Source organism: Coturnix japonica, chromosome 2, assembly GCF_001577835.2.
Source record: "Coturnix japonica isolate 7356 chromosome 2, Coturnix japonica 2.1, whole genome shotgun sequence".
Classification (NCBI taxonomy): Eukaryota; Metazoa; Chordata; class Aves; order Galliformes; family Phasianidae; genus Coturnix; species Coturnix japonica.
Genome location: NC_029517.1, coordinates 47,648,583 through 47,665,631, shown reverse-complemented (window position 1 = coordinate 47,665,631; position 17,049 = coordinate 47,648,583). Strand labels below are relative to the sequence as shown.

Below are 17,049 nucleotides of genomic sequence, written 5' to 3'. Positions count from 1 at the left end.
GACTCAACTAGATCTTACATATCACTCTTCTAAATTGAACTTTTTGTGATACAAAAACAGCTTTCATACACGCATTGCTTATAACTTTGAAATGTGTGGCATAATGCCTTAAAAACATATTCAGCTGATAGTTCATTTGGCAGACGCTGAGATTCATTTCTTTCACTCATTCCTTTTCTGGTGAGAAAGGAATGTTGGTGACATGGTAGAGTGTTACTCCTCATCTCTCTCCCTGTAAATACAAATCTGCCACAGATGGTTCATAGATGGAAAGAATGAGAACATTTTCTTAGATCGATGAAGCATTTAATTCCTTGAATTTAATGTGGAATTATGACATATTTGCCATTTCCAAACTTTAGTTTTGTGCTAGATGCCAATATTGTAATGGATTTTTCTGGTTGATTCTTAGGTTTTATTCTCACCTGAATTTTGATAAAACGTTGAATTGTTGGAATGTGGACTTGTTTACTTCTCCAGTCACTTGTCACTTATATTCCCAAACAACTTCTGGGCATTCCCCCCACCATATGCAGTCTTCCCAAACCTGCCTGGGCTGCCTGATGTTCTGGCACAACTTTTGGCTCCTAGTTGAAAGATGAGTGAGCAGGTTTCTTTGAAATTAGTGCAAGTCTGAGGAATGATTTAGGTGACTGTTTTCCTCTTGGACACTAATACTGCTCTCTGCATGAGACATTATACTTTTGGCTTGCTTTCCATCCCGTCCTGTAACACAGACATAGTGTATCATTGTCTTGGTACAGAAAACAATGATGACTGAAAATAATCATGAAGGAGCTGCACACTGGCTTCTGAGAGTCTTGCATATTTTTTGTGAATACCAGCAAATCTTGTAGAGCATGAGATGGTCTTTAGATGAAGTGAGAGTGGGAATAATTAAGCAGACGGGTGAATCCATAGAGGGCTTGAGGTTTGGTATGAAGATTGCACTCAAATTAGGATAACTCTCGCTTTTTCCAGACTGCTTGGTTTATTTCCAGGAAGTACATTCCCCGTTGTGTCTAGTTTCTCATGTCCAATGGCTGCAATCCAAAACAGGTTTATTCTATAATATCGTAAAGTCTGACTCACAGCTCAGTTGGTTCAGCTGAAATAAAGAGCACAGAGCAACAAATCAAAAGTCAGACCTCCAGATTTCATAGCAGTAGATGCAAGCAGGTGCATGGAAAAGGAATAGTCCAGAAGGATGAGAGAAGCACAGCCAGAGTGTGTGTTGGGGCGGGGGCTAGGGGTGTTTGGCTCAGTCTTGAGCATATGCTTTTATCCAGCTGTAACCAATTTTACTCCAGTTTCTAATCCTTCACTGTGATTTCCACAACACACAGCTATAAACAGCTACTTCCTGGCTTATGAGAAGTTTTTCATTAAACACAATAGACTCCAATAAAATAAAACGGATTTTAAATTGTAGGATATAATAAGGGAATTTAAGGTAGGGGGGGTGGTTTTTGATTTTAGGAAATTTAATTCCTCTTTGGGCAGTACACACATTCATTATAGTTGGTGGAGCAATTTTTTGTTGCAGAATGCCTATTTTCTGAATTGGAGGACCACAACATTTTATTAGTGGGAGAGAAGGAGTGATCAGGTACCCCTCCAAACAAGCCTAGAATTCCTTTCCTTCACATACTGCCAAACAAAGCGGGTATTTTGGCAAACAACATCAACGTGTTTATTTTTCTGTGACAAGAAATTTAATAGTTGCGTGAGCTACTGAATCTAAAGCTACTGCTCACCCCTTCTGAAAATCTGCTTGGTTCTGCAAGTTATCGGAAAGTATCATTTTGCTGATTCATCTATACCCAGTGGGAGACGGTCATCCTCATCATGCATCCACAGGAACAAAAGCAAGCAGGAGTGAAAAATTAAGGAACTTATTTCAACGTGTCTGTGTGTGTGTGCCTAGACACATACTCCTAGTAAAAATTATTGTTGTGAGGTGAATGAATGCTAAGCCTAGTCATACGTGTGGAATGACATTTCTGACAAGGATGACCTGTTTGGTATCCTCAGCAAAGTAAGTGTCAGCTGAATAATTCCTTTTCAAATCCCTGGTATTAAATCCTTGCTAGTTAGGATAGAAACAAAAAGAAATTGCCATCTCGTTACTAAGGGATTTCCCAAGTTCTTTTGTACTACTGATGCACATAGTTCTGCAAGTTTAAATGGATTTTTCTATCTTGATGCTTTTATATAAAATAGCTTGTTTACGTGAGCACTGAAAAAGTGATTGAAATTCTTAATTAAAGCAGATAGGTGGCTTTTAGACTACGTGCTCCCCAAACCACAGGTCACCTTCTGTGAGACCACTGGTTTTTTTTAATAACCTATCTGGTCTGCCAAGCCTTCAGTAAAAGGCAACAGCATCTGGCCAGTGAAGTCTTATAAAAGTCTAAATTCACTGCAGTTCTTGGTACACTGTAGAAATGATTCTACCACCTGATTTATATTCGCTAATACAATAACCAGCAGCTGAAGGCTATGTATTGGCACACTGAGATGTGAAATCAAGTGCACTAATGAACTAATAAAACACATTCTGAAATCACTTAATAGTATAGCAGAAATTGGTTGCTGTAACTCATTGTAGTAGTTAGGCACTTACATCTGTGTGATTTAATTGCAGACCAAAAGGAATTCTTTTCCTAGCATTAGGATAATAAAGTTTGAAGCAGTAAAATCTTTTTCTTTCCTTCATCCTTTTGTTCATTCTGAAGGGATTTCTTTGTAACCTACTCTTCATCCTGAGAATGGATTTAAAATCTCTTCTGCCACTGTTTTTGTAAAGAATTACTCCAGATTTTCATACTCAGTGTGCAGCTGTGGCTCTGGAAAATACCTCTCCAGCTTATGTCCCCAGTAGAGCTCATGTGTCTCTCCTAACTCATTGCTGAGGATGGATCACACTGCTGTGATCACAGTTATCCCAGCAACTGGCATCAGACATCCCACAAATTATTATGTCTCTTTTGACAAACTTAGGAACCAAAACACAGAGCTGGCAGATACGAGGCTTACTTTCCCATACTGCATGTGAGAAGCCTAAATTTAACTCCTTTCCCCCAGCCTCTTCCCTTCTGTGAGGATCCTTCAGAGCACTGTGATTCTGTGCTGCAAAAATGGTGGTGTAAATACAGAGGAGTGCAGGACAGACTAAGAGGAAGCAGGCTGTGGTGAACCCCACTTGTTTTTATGTGGTCTTGGACACTAACTGTGGTCCCGAGAAAGCAATTAATGGCCCAGAAAATAAAAATGACTGCTTTAAAGGAGAAGTGCTATCTCAGATCACTTAGCTGGCTCTCTGAGGGAAAGAGGTCTCATGCTTAAAAAAGGAAAGGTTCAGGGAGGGCTCAGGGATGCTTTTAAGGTGTTAACAGAAGAGCAGTTCTAGCAGAGTAAAATGCTGTCACTGTTCTAAGAATTTATCCTGTTTGCTCTGAAAGTGTCATTTCTTTATATTTTTTTAAAAACCATAACATCTCATTGTATGGTCACTTCTATGCCATCTGTACTGTGCTGAAACATGGGCTTGTACCCAGCAAAGCATGTCTGTGCCTGCTTGCTTCATTGTGCTAGTCTTTTCCCTATACTGAAGTGCCCAGCGGCATCCCTCAACCCATCTCGCATAGAGAAAAGGAAGGGAGAGAACAGAAAACTTGCTTCCAAACTTTGTGTGTGGAGGGAGAGGAAAAATAATCTAAGAAGCTGGACTGTGCTGTATGCTCTCATTTTCTCTCTCTCAATACCCCCACATACAATGAACAGATCCCTTGCAGCTACCTGGCACATAATATATTCAGTTGCCAAAGAGGCACCCTTTTTGCACAATGTGATGAGAGTATAAAAGGTGTGCCGTGACATGAAAGTAAAGACAATGTTCAGCACTGCATTTTGTCATAAGTGGTTTGTAAGTCACTGTGCATTGTGAGTATGCATTTTACCATTAGAAGAATAGAGACAGAGGAAAAAAAAATCCCATTTATTTCAAAAATGAAGTGTAAAACTTGTTATTAGTTCTTTGGTTTTTTCTTTACTGTCATTTAAAGTACTATCATTTTTACTGGAAGTAAACTGAAATACTATAAACTGAAATACCATCAGTTGCAAGATACAAAATGCTATCCTTCCTTGGGCAGCCAAAGGGAGAGCAGGCACACTGATGTCTCTATGAAGATCTCTCCAGCTCCTCATACTGTGTCCCAGCTTAGAAGAGGCCCTGCAAGCCAGCAGAAACCACCTTGCCCCAGCTGGGCCACCTGGGTGGTGGAGGCTCAGTGGCTGCTCCAGGTCCACACAGCCTAGAGGTCTGGAGCCCTTCAGGCAGCCCTGCCCTGGGCATTCAAAAGCTCCAGCAGCTGCTGGGGCACATGGAGAGCCCTCAGCTCATGGGACAGCCTCCGGCCTTTGTCAGGCTGGTGATTGGGAAATAGGCTGGTGATAACCTGTGTGTCTTGTGCTCATCTTTCCTGGTCAGTATCTGAGTCAGCTTTTGTTAGTGGTTATAAATGATTTGCACTAACAGTCATCACCCTTGCACTGGAAAAGTCTTTTGGTGAAAGGAGTGACTTTAACAAACAGACTGGAGGGGTAATTTTCTTCTTGTTCTCTTCTTGATCAAGAAAACTGCTGCAGATGGGAAGCGACAGGAGATCATTGTATTGGACTCAAAACGAAGTAATGCTATTAATATTGGCTTGACTGTGCTACCCCCTCCACGGACTATCAAGACTGCTATTCTGAATTTCGACGAATATGCCTTAAACAAAGAAGGAATAGAGGTAAGGAGTAGTCAGTGTCTTCAAGTCTGCATTTTCAGTGTTTCATTGTGTTGAATGTTACATATGGTATGGGCCAAATAATTACTGGAGGAGAAAAAAGATAATATATTGCATCATTACAGAGCTGAGTCTTGTTAAATCAGTGCAGTGTATTTAAGCAGATATTGCTTACTTGAAGTTGTGAATGGTAAACATGGATGTCTCTGCTTAGTTTGTATCTAAGCTTGAATGGTGTTAATTCCTATTGAGATTTTCAGAGTATTGTCCATTATTCTGAAGTTCAGTTTCTTATTACCTTTATTAAAGCTATTAAACTTGTAAACAGAGCAGATTCTGCCTGCATACATTGGAAGGGTATCTGATGCTGAGCACTCATAAAGTACTGAATAGTAAGCAGTGATTTTCTAAAGCTGAGGCAACCAGTGCAGTTTAATAAAGTTCATGCCCAGCTAGCTGTTGGAGTCATTTTAGATTATATATCTAATGGAAAACAAATACAGTGACTAGTTCTGCTCAAAATAGTATTTCTGTGTTACTGTTGTTTGAAGAAAAGCAGTTGGTATAAAGATTAAAGATGATGTAATTTTTACCATTACATGTTAGACTTTGCAGATATTCTTAGCAAGATCCAGGATGAGCACTGCTCATTATCCTTTTATCAAAACATTTTTCTTCTGTGAAGTAAAAAGGAGCCCACTGCTCCCCTCTTTTTTGTTGATTCGTGTTTTATTTCATTGTGGTTGTATTCATTTCAATTATATTTTATTTTATATTTTATTTTTCTTAATAAGCCTGTATCATTTAATATGAGTAATCTGCACAACTGCAAATTTCAACCAGTGGCTCAACTGCGTACGTCTTGTATTGATTCATAGTCACCTTTAAGTGGTTTGGCCCCCTTTCCACCTTCTTTGTGCTGACTAGAGAAGAAAATGAGAAAAGCTAGATAGAATGGAAGTGGAGCTGCCAACAGTTTCATACGAAATAAATACTTATGACAAAATATTGTCCTAACAAGAAGGCGTGGCCTGTTGCATTCCTACTAGAATATAATTTCTTCCCAAAGCTACATTATTTGCTGTATGCTTGTCTTACTGATATTTTGAAGGTGATAAACCAGACTTAAAAATTAATTTTAGCGAAAAGTTGATTTTCAGCCCAGTTGGTTAGATTTCAATCTTTGGGGCAATTATGGCGACCACGAGTTTCACAGTGGTCAGTTACATGACCCAGCCCCATGTGTCCCCCACTATACTTTGCAGTACTAAGCATTTCAGGATGGGAGAGAAGCACCCCCTCAGTCAAATCCAGCTCTCAGACCTCCAGTTAGACCTCATTGTTGCAGAAGATGTTTTCTAAGAAAATCCTGCATAAAATGGCTGACAAAGCATCATCTTTTTTGAATTGCAACCTTACTTGGTGTCCTCTACAGCAGCTCAGCTGCTCTGCTCAGCTCACCCTCCCAGTGCCACCATTTGTAGTTGGTGTGCCCATCTGCCAACCACCTGCAGTGTCCACAATTGGGAGTGCCTTGTACCACCACACCCTTATTTGGGTAGCCTTTCCATTAGCTGCCAGAAACCTGTAATTTAATTTAAAATATGTATAATAAATGCATGCAGCTTTAAATTTAAGAATTCAAAAACCAGAAAATGCTACATTGCTGATATACCTGCCCAGTGCTAAAGAAAATAAAATTTCTGTGTGTTCTGAGTGTCCACAGCTTGAAGCTAAAGGATGTGAGTAACCCTGATGTGATCATTCAGGTATTTAAAACTCAGAGAAAGGATAAATAGTCTTGAGTCCAGATACTTTCCATGTTGAAGGATGAAGCATTCATTAGTTGGGAAGGATGGTGTTCATGGAGAAAAAAAAATATATATTTTTTCCTAAATGCACAGTTCCATTTTGATTTACTGTTTGTCAAGTTAAATGGCACCATGAATTCAGATTCTATTCTGCAATTCTCAGTTTACAGATTTTTCTTATAGCACATCGTTGCAGAGAAACATGTAGCAAAACAGAGGGCTGGCTTGAGCTACATAGAATTAGACAAGAGGTACAAGAAGAGGCATAGAACTGCTTTGTATTGAATCCTGCTGTTCTCAGTAGAGCCTTTCTACAGTTTTCTGTATTCCTCGTTTGACCAACAGTGTGGATAAATGTTGTTAACTTCTTTTCCCATTTTCATCTGCTCATTGCCTTTAGTATTAAGAGTTTGATTGAAGGGAACAGGGGATGTATATTTTAGAGGTTTTGTATTATAGACCATGTGTTTGAAGTGCTTAGGGACCACTGAGAATGGAGATGTAGTCCTAGAAAAACAGATGCAGTCAGTTTTAGTATGCAGAATGGGCACTATTAGGAAACATGCTTTCAAAGGAAGGCACAGTGTGTTTCTATGAGCGTGCATCAATCCAGCTAAACAAATTTTTTGCCCCCTTACATTTGGCAAAGTGGTTGTGCTTTCCTTTCTTTGAGAACTTGGCATCCATTGTGTTCAAACAACTTGGAACTCAGCTGCAAACAAAGAACTGCCTGCTTAGCATGGACGAGGGCTCTCTCAGAGTTAAGTAAAAAGGCAAGTTTAAAATCCTGGCATGTAATTTTACTTCAAGAACAGTCCAGCAGACCAGTCCTTGCTGGTTGTCTTCAGTAAAGGAAGCAAGTAGGTCCATCCACAGAATACTACTCAGGGAAGAAGAATAAAAATCAAATTATACCAGATAATTTAACTAATTTAACCAAGTAAAATGGGGGGTAATGCCAAGAGGAAATTAAGGTTGTATGCCTTGTGTTTTACAGTGTAGCTTTGTAATGCTGTGTAATTTTGTATTATGTGGGTGTGCATAGTGTTTAGTACAACTACTTGAAACAAAAAAACTGCCCATGGATGCTAGGTCCTCCATAACCAGTTAAGTATTTTGAAGGCCATATGTTTGGAGTGATTACATAGCCTTGAGATGTAAAAAGGGATAAGAAATGAGAGCTTAGTATTACGAAGGCAGATGGTGACATTTATAAACAAACAAAATCCACCAAAGCTGGTTTTCAGAAATGATCAAAGTATTTAAATTTGTTCTGATATTGCCACCACAGTATTTTGGCTTCAGCAGTTTCCAATTGGGTTAGCTAAAGCTTTGTAAAATACTGATGGAGTATTTCAAACTATGCTAGCTTGCTTGACCTGGAAAAACACCTTTTTTCACAAGTCTGGACAAAACACAGAATAACTGTGTAAAACTGAATAAGCAATACTTTGTTGGCTGTACTTTTGCAGTCAGCATATCATTGCCCTAACAAGTTTCAGACTTATTTAATGGGGAAAAAAAAACTTCTCTTTCAGACCTTTCAGAAAACAAAAATACTTTCCATGGCTTCTGTGAACAGCAATTGCATATTAATGTATTTCAGTAGAGAGCTGAAAAAGTGGAGCAATCCGACTGAAACCATGGCTGTCAGTTTCTGATTTACAGAGATCATTGTAAGGCATTTTAGATATAGTCCCTTCTCCAAATTGGTTCATTTCTTTTAAAAGTTCATGTAAAAATTAGTGTAGGAAGCCTCATTTACTATGGAGTCATGATTTTCACCTTATTTTAGATTTTATCTTCTGTTCCTTTGTATTTATATATTTTCTCCAAGTAATGAAGATTGAATATAATGAATAATGAATATAAACCACTGATGTGTCTCAATAGTAGATGCCTGAAAAATGAAGCGTGAGAGCTTTATTGGATCTGAATCTTCTGCTGAGACTTGTCAGATAATGTGTATTTGGTTATGTAGCCTATGAACAGATGGGCCTTTAGCCACAGAAAGCTTAGGGCACAATAACAACCAGATATTTCATTTCCTAATTTTTTTAGGTTACTGTTTGACTGAAATCACATTTGAACACTAAGCTACTCTTGCAACTTCATCAACAATGAGAAGCCCTATTATCTCTTGGAAGAGATAACTTAGGCACCTAATTTCTGGAGAGGATGTTAACAGTTTCTGGTTAGGTGCCTCCTCGCAGCCCCCCCTTTTTTTTTTTTTCCCTTCAGCAAACTGTGAGTCTGTCTCTCTAACAGGTGGAGGCAGCTTCTGCTGTGAACTCCCTCAGAGGTGCCTACTTCTTCCTGAGTGAAGGTGATGGCCTGAGTCTCCTATGACTTTCACCCGCAGAGCCTTGCAAGGTTTCTGAGAAGTTTTTGGAAATCATACAATAGGAAGGCAGACTCCAGGAAATAACTAGTTTGATCCCTTCACTGAAAGTTCAAGGAGTAAAATAATTAGGATTGATGATCTAATGCGAATGAGATCACCTCTGTGGTTTTTTTTTTTTCTTTTTCTCCGTGTAAAGATTTGTGTACTGTTTTTCCTCAGAATGTTAGTCTTTGACCCAAGCAATTTTTATGAGAACTCCTGCGGATGAAATATGTGCATGATACAGTGTTGTGTCACGTTATGGGAGGATACGAGTATAGGGCTTGCTGATAACCAGTCTTCTTCTAACCTGCCAGCAGGCTGTCACACTGGGGAGAGCATTATGAACTGATCATTGGATTCAAATCCATTCATGATTTAATGGTGATATTAGGTTCCAGTAACCTTCTTCCCTATTGAGTTTTTATTTTCTTTTTATTGTCAGTGATGTTTAAAAAAACAGTTAGAAAAATAATAAGAAACTGGCAGGTGTTTTTGGAACTGAACAAATGGTTCAAGTTAGTCATAGAGTGGAAATCAAAAACAAGAGCATGTGCCTACTTGCTTAGGAACACACCAGGGATGATAACCAGCAGGGTAAGAATTGTTTGCCTGAACAGACTAGAAGTTCTGGGGAGTAAATAGCTGTTATGGGGGTGGTTGGGCTGCAGATGGTATGAGTCCTGCCAGCTCACAGATACAGCTCTGATCCTATCAAGGCAATGCTTGCAGCATCAGGAGTGATTCTTGTCGTGACATACCATCTACAGGCTCTTTTGCTTGGTGTTCCCTTTTTCACATACTACAGTGCACAGCACAGCAGACTTGCTGTACTCTGTGGTACTTGGGTTCAGATTTTTGTCAGCTCCATCTGGCTCATGGTGCTTACATGAAGCACAAAGAAGAGGAGAGTCCCTTTGGAAGTAAAGCTTACTGTTTCATTGCTCTCTTAGAATTGCCCGAAATGAAAGCAGAATCTCTGGAGTATAGGCCCTACATCACCACAAAATACTTGTGGGATCCCTGGTTAGCTGCCAAAATCCCTAGTTATTTGTAGAAGGCAATTGAGAATACTGCTGAAGTGTTAGCCTTCAAAAATGCCTGAGAAGCATTTTTACATCCATCACATGGCTACTGCTAAACTCACCATGTAGGGATGTTCCTGTGATTCTATTGCAATTTTCCCTAGCTCACTTGGAGAAGCGTTAGTTTTTGTTATTAAGAGATACTTTTTCAAAGGTTCTCTTTGGAAAAAAAACCTCTCTTCTTAAGAGCTTGAGGCTCAGTCTCTCTTCTGTGAACTTTTTAAAACAGCATTGGCTGAGTTCTGAGAAGTGTCATGAAACAGCTAGTTCAGATCTCTAGTTTAATGCTGTCACCTGAGTTATAGAGTTGAGCATCTGTGGGTGGATGGATAGAACATCAGTACAATTACTACCAATTCTGAGCAGAACATTTTCCAAATAACTGTTGACGAAGGAAGGAAAACTATTGAGGGATATTCCTCCTCTTCTTTTTTTTCATTGGGATAGGAATGGACTGAAAGTTTTTGTTTGTCATTAGGTAGAAGCTCATAGACTTTTAACATTTATGATTCTTTTAGTCATAGGTGAGAGCCAGGGCATCTTATTGCAACATTTAAGCAAGGAGGATTTTTTTCTCTCTTAAACTGAAAGGCAATGTCAGTAGGAAGAACTGTGTCTCTAATTGTATTTGTGGAAGCCTGCATATGAAGATGAACAGCAATACAACTCCTCTGGCTGAAATTAGATAAGTCCCAGTTCATCAGATTGGAGCTTGCTTGCTTGCTTCCCCCTTACTAACATTATTTGCTTGCTTAACCCTTGTATTCTGCCTGACTGAGCAGGAAAATCCCTTGTTCTCCACACTTAGGTGCAGCCCTGTACAAGGAGCTAGATGAATTATTGGTACTAGAAGAGGATTGTTTTGCTAATTTAATAAATTGGCTTTCACAGAAGCATAGAATGGCTTAGGTTGGAAGGGACCTTAAAGCCCATCCATTTCCAATCCCCTGGCATAGGCAGGGCAACCACCTACAAAGTCAGGCTGCCCAGGGCCTCATCCAGCCTAGCCTTGAAAACTTCCAGGGATGAGGATACACAATGTCTCTGGGCTAACTGTTCCAGTGCCTTACCATGTTCTGAGTGAAGAATTTATTCCTAACATCTAACCTGAATTTCCTCTCTTTTTGTTTAAAGCCATTCCTCCTTGTTCTTGTACTACTAGACTGTGTAAAAAGTTGGTCCCTCTCCTGATTATAAGCTCCCTTCAAGTGCTAGAAGGACACAGTGAGGTCTCCATGGAGCTTTCTCTTCTACAAGCTAAACAAACCTGATTTACTCAACTTCTCTTTGTAAAAGAGGTGCTCAAGCTCTCTGATCATCTTTGCAGCACTTCTCTGGACCTGAACTGGACTGGCTTTGTCCAGGAAACTGTACTTTGTCCAACAAAGCTGTACTTTGAATTGGCAGGTCTGGTAGCTCCTTGGCTGTGGATTTATTATTCCTTCCTTACCTTCAAAACAGTATTTTATCATTATAGAAGGCTACAGCAAAAACGTAATTCCTCTGATGAATAAACATAAGTTGTGTTGAAGGCCTACTGATTTGTTTTAATAAGGCACTGATCAGCAGGGCAAAGACCTTGACTTATCTGATGCCTTTATGTGGTTTTACTTCCCTTTTTCATTTTGAAATGCATTTGTTCTTTCATAAAATAAAAAATAATACCTTTGAAAAGGAAAGCTGCCGCATGTAAACCAGCATGTATAATCCAGAAATTAAAGGGGAAATGTAAATGTTTTGAGCCATGCTGGCAGCAGAAACTGAAAATATTGGCATCAATTTTCATCAATATTTTGGACTTTTGAAATAAAAAAAGAAAGCAGCTGTAATCTGTGCAGTTCTGTGAGTGACCCTTGGAAGCCTGTCCTCAATTCTAGTGACGTTTTTAGGAATGTCCTAATGTGCTGTAATCATTTTTAGGTTTCTTAAGAGTCAAAATTACTTAAATGAAAAACAGTAAATGATAAGAAGTGCAAGGAACGCGCATTCCTGTTATGCCACAGAGTGGGTGTATCTAATTCATGCCATCTTCTTGAGGACCAGCCCTTTCTTATCCTCCAGGCTTCCCTCCTAAAAACCAGACTGCCACACTGCAGATTTTGTTGAGTTGTGCTGTATGAAACCTTCCTCCAGGTGGAATATGTCCTCCGATATTTTTTTATATACTTATACGTGCACTGGGAGATGGATAGACGCTGAGGCTAAAACATTTCATACATCATTTATAGGAAGGTGGCCAGTATTGCTCTGAAGACATAAAACTGAGGAGATCAGTCCTGCCTAGTCTCCTTGTCTTCCTTCAGGTTTTAATCCCATTATTAACCATTTGGGCTAAATACACATTTTAACAATGCATTCTAATACAGATGTATTTTTCAACAACATTTTGGTTTCTTCCACAATGGTTTAGTGCTTGCTGATCAAGGACTTCTGTCATTGACACTGAAAAGTCACAGAGTATCAAACAGGCTTGAATGAAGTCAAAATGAAGCTTATCAATGCCCGCTGCTGATGTGTCTGCATACCACTATGCCCACCCCTTGTGCACATCTCAGTCCCTCCACTGATGATTGCATTTTATCTCCCTTTGCAGAAAATTTTGACCATGATCCCAACTGAGGAGGAGAAGCAGAAGATCCAGGAGGCACAGCTGGCGAACCCCGATGTCCCCCTGGGCAGTGCTGAACAGTTCCTTCTCACCCTCTCCTCCATCAGTGACCTGACGGCCAGGCTCCAGCTCTGGGCCTTCAAGCTGGACTACGAGAGCGTGGAAAAGGTGAGATGAGCATGGGGAGGCTGAGGGAGACACTGTTCTGAGTCTTCACTTAATCTTTCTCTGTCCTCCTAACTATATATTTTGACTCTGTATTTTGTGGGAAAAGTTAATGGGTCACTTTTGTTTCAGTGGCTGACCAGGAAACAGATGAAATGATCCTTCATAGTCTGTTCCTCCCATGAAAGAAAATTAGGGATTATGTCTTCCTTCCTTTAATTAGGCAATAATGACACTGGAACAAAGAAGAGGACTAAATCCTGACCATATTTGTTCCAGATGTTGCTATTCAGGAAATGTATAGTTTCAGGCAGTACAATTTTTTCCTTAGATGAAGATTGAATGGACTACAGGATTCATTCATATCGTGAGAATACTGATCTTACATCCATTTGAACTAAGGAAAACACTATTAATTAAAGTAATTTCTATATGTAACTCTCAGAATTATAAGCAAAAAATAGGATCATCCTTCAAGGGTGTTCTTTTCAATTCTGTCAGACCTTCACTGTACCAGGACTACTGAATTCATGACATATGCCCTTGAGTTCACTTATGCATGCATACTGAACATTTACCTTACATTATTATTCATATTACATTACATTTATTCTTTATGTTATTCTGGCAGATGTCTCTGAACAAGAAATCCTGAGTGCTTGTACACTTTTGTACACATGAAAGTATACGAAATGACCTGCTTGGAAGCTTTTTGTGCTACCTTTTTATACATCCACAGACCATTTTAAATGAACCTTTTAGGAATTTTTTCTAAAGATTTTGCAAATTCATGCAGGCAAAATGCACATAAAAATCTGTGTTTACAGTGGTTTTATAACAATGTGATTTCATCTCTATAATTCAACAAAACAAAAAAAAAATCCAGATATTTCTGTGCATCAGTTTATTGCTTTTTGTTTAATTTGATAATGTCTTGGATTATTTAGTGGTTCTCTTATGAAGTATGCATAACTTCATTTGCTGTGCCATCTCTTAAATTATGTAGGATTTGACATACTCTTTCCAATAGTTGAAATTTCTAGTCACAGTGGTGACAAGAAATGCATGTTTTTGGTTTTTTTATCTCTCTGATCTTTTTTCATGGTAAAATATCACTACAGGTTTTAAATGACCCGTTGCGTTTCCCTGACGAAGTAAATTGTGCTGTTATTTTCCCTCTTGGTCTGAAGTAACAGCTTAATTTTTGGCTTCTTAGCTCATAAAAATTGTACTGATTTGGGAAAAGAGTGCTTCCCAGAGATGCTTAGGATTGCATTTGGAGATAGAAGCAACGTGAGCTGTTACTGTGCACATAAAATAAATAGCCCTGGGCCTCGCACAAAGATAGAAATAAACTCACTCAACTAAATTGCCTTCAGTGTCTTCCTTTGAACTCTATGGTGCAGTGCACTTCCTGAGGTAATGGAACATAATTTATGTTTTCAAGTCTTATCAGTTTACATACCTATTCTCAGATAATGTATGTGGATGGAACCTGCATTAAGTTAAAAGATCAAAATGAGACCCACTTGTAAAGTTTCATATTTGCAGTAGTTTTTGTAGTTACTTTGGCATGGTGGGGTTTTTTGGTTTTGGTTTTTTTTTGTGTGTGTGTGTGTGTGTTTGTCTTTTTTTTCGAACCAGTTTTAAAGTTTCATGAGCATAAAGTGCTATCTAAAACAGTGGCCACTGTTTGAAGAAAGCTTTAGAATCAGGCTAAGAATGTCAGTTCAGCCAGGGCTTTAACTCTTCTTTTGTTGTTGTTTATTTGTCTGCATGAAGATGACAGAGAATAGTTATAAAAAGCTCTTTTATCATTTGGGGTAGAACAGTATTTATGCCTTTAATTCAAATGCAACAGCCCACTTTACTGATACTGACTCTCTTATTTGGAGAAAAGTCATAGAGCAATACAGAGTACAGATAAGTTCATTGCGTGTATTTCTTTGCTGTGATTGGTTAATTGGAACATGGAAAAAAGCCATCACACATGGCCAGTTTACCCTCTGCAAGGTAGCAGTTCAGGTACTTATTGCAGTTATTAATCAAAACTGTTATAAGTAGTATTAAAAAGCTAGAAGAAACCATAGACAACTGCAGCCTTTAGTTTTTTTGTTTCTTTTCTCATGGCAGGAAGTTGCAGAACCACTTCTAGACCTGAAGGAAGGAATGGACCAACTGGAGCACAATAAAACTTTGGGATTTATTCTTTCTACCCTACTAGCCATTGGGAACTTTCTGAATGGAACCAATGTAAGTCCTGTTTCCCTACATTTCCCCTGCAGCTTTTTCCTTCAAAAAACAGACGATAAAGCTATTGGGACAGCTACAAGCCAATATTTACTTCTTACACAGAATGTAAATTAGAAAACTAATTTACTAGTTCTAGTTCATGGAACCAGTGTTCCATAAATGTTCTTTGCCACTTTCTGCATAACCTGAAAGAAATTTAAAGCTAGGCACTCTCTCATGTTAGTCCTTTGAGTTCAGTGTTGATGCTCACCATTCAAACAGCGATAACTGTGTCTTGAGTGATTTCACTGCAGATAGAGTGATTTTAGGCCTATTCTTCAGCAGTTTAAAAATAAATAAATAAATAAATGAAGCAGGACGTTTCTTCTGATGTGGAATTCTTCTTCTTTCCTCCGTGCTTCTACTTGGGCATTTTCAACTGCTAAACTGCATGATAGGGAGTAACATTTTTATTTGTGTTTTACTCTTATTTTCCCTCATACAGGCCAAAGCTTTTGAGTTGAGCTACCTCGAGAAGGTTCCAGAAGTAAAGGACACAGTGCATAAGCAGTCCCTTCTGCACCATGTCTGCACTATGGTTGTGGAAAAGTTCCCAGACAGCACTGATCTTTATTCAGAGATTGGGGCCATCACTAGGTCAGCCAAGGTATGTCTGGTGTATATATATATGTATATATATAACCCATTAGTAGAGTAAACTTGAGATAACCAACATGAAAATTCTGGTTTAATATTTCCATCTAGTCCAGTGTTTTGATTCTGACAGTTGCCAGTACCAGCTACTTGGAAGGAAAGCGGGGGGGGGGGGGGGGCTGAACTCTTAGGCAATTGTTTTTCAAACTTCAAAAATCAAGTCATGTTTTGGCTCCTAGAAAAGTTATTTTGACATTGAATTCCATAATCAAATTTTGTCTGTTGTTGTGTTTGCCACCTTCGGGTTTTACTTAATATATTGAACAATAGAAGCTTCTTATTTTCTATATATATCATGGAATCATAGACTTATTTAAGTTGGTCATCCCTCTATTGTGATGCCCAATAAAAGCAGACTGCTCAGATCCTTGCCTGTGTTTCAAATAACCCTTTTACAAATTCTTTTTTTACACTGTTTCCACAATTTTTCTCCATCTTCCCTTTTGGGATGGGTTAAAACACAGCATTCCAGCCCCTACTTAGTGATGTTACATGCTTAGTACATTTGCCCATCCTGTCTATGCTGTCTTTTGTAGGTAACCTGAGATTTTATTTGTTTTTTTTGACTGTTGCAGTCTTTCTGGTATGAGTCAACTTTGCACTTCTCTCAGGGGCATCCGGACAGCTCATCTGGCCATTTAGAACTCAGCCAGCTACTGAGTTATTCCAAGTTAGTGCCTTCTAAGTACACTTCATTGCAATTCAAAGTAATGACCCTGATCAGCTGAGGCAGTCTGACTACTCATCTCTTAAATCCCTTATAAACCTTTGAAGTCAGGGTTAATCTGAGTAATTTCTGGCCATCTCTAGATTTTACCCTCTCACCATGCTTCCTTGTTTCCAGATAATTTTTAAATATGTAGCACAAACCACAAGACACCTACTGTTAACTTTGTCATCAGTTGACAATAAGTATGAATTACTTCTTTTCTTTCACCCTCTTAGCCTTGTGCTTCATAAATTACCTCCCCTGAGGCTTCTTGTAAAGATTTTGAAAGTCCAGTTTTCTTTATGTGCTCTTATCTGCTCGCTGTTATATGAACATATTAGATATCTGTGATTTTTTATGTTCTTTTGTTCTCCTGTTTTTATTTATTCTTTCAGACAGATTACCTGGTATAGTAATAAAGCTTGAAGCTGTGCAGTCTTCTGTGTGTCCCTTACTGTTTTTGAAAGAGATAGGTGAAACTTTTGCTGTCCTCTCATTCTCCAAGTTACTAAGTGTAGTGAAAGCATGCCCGTTTTAGTCAGTTAC

At 38.8% G+C, this 17,049-nt stretch overlaps 1 protein-coding gene across 3 annotated transcripts in view; it reads left to right on the top strand.

The window, feature by feature from the left end:
* The window catches only part of FHOD3 (formin homology 2 domain containing 3), a 354,796-nt gene that overhangs the window by 296,778 nt on the left and 40,969 nt on the right, over positions 1-17,049 (top strand). For all 3 annotated transcript variants that reach the window (XM_015854309.2, XM_015854311.2, XM_015854310.2), the window contains 4 exons: positions 4,641-4,799; positions 12,669-12,851; positions 14,982-15,101; positions 15,586-15,747. In XM_015854309.2, coding sequence (XP_015709795.1) covers positions 4,641-4,799; positions 12,669-12,851; positions 14,982-15,101; positions 15,586-15,747 — 624 coding nt within the window. The remainder of the gene's footprint in view (positions 1-4,640; positions 4,800-12,668; positions 12,852-14,981; positions 15,102-15,585; positions 15,748-17,049) is intronic.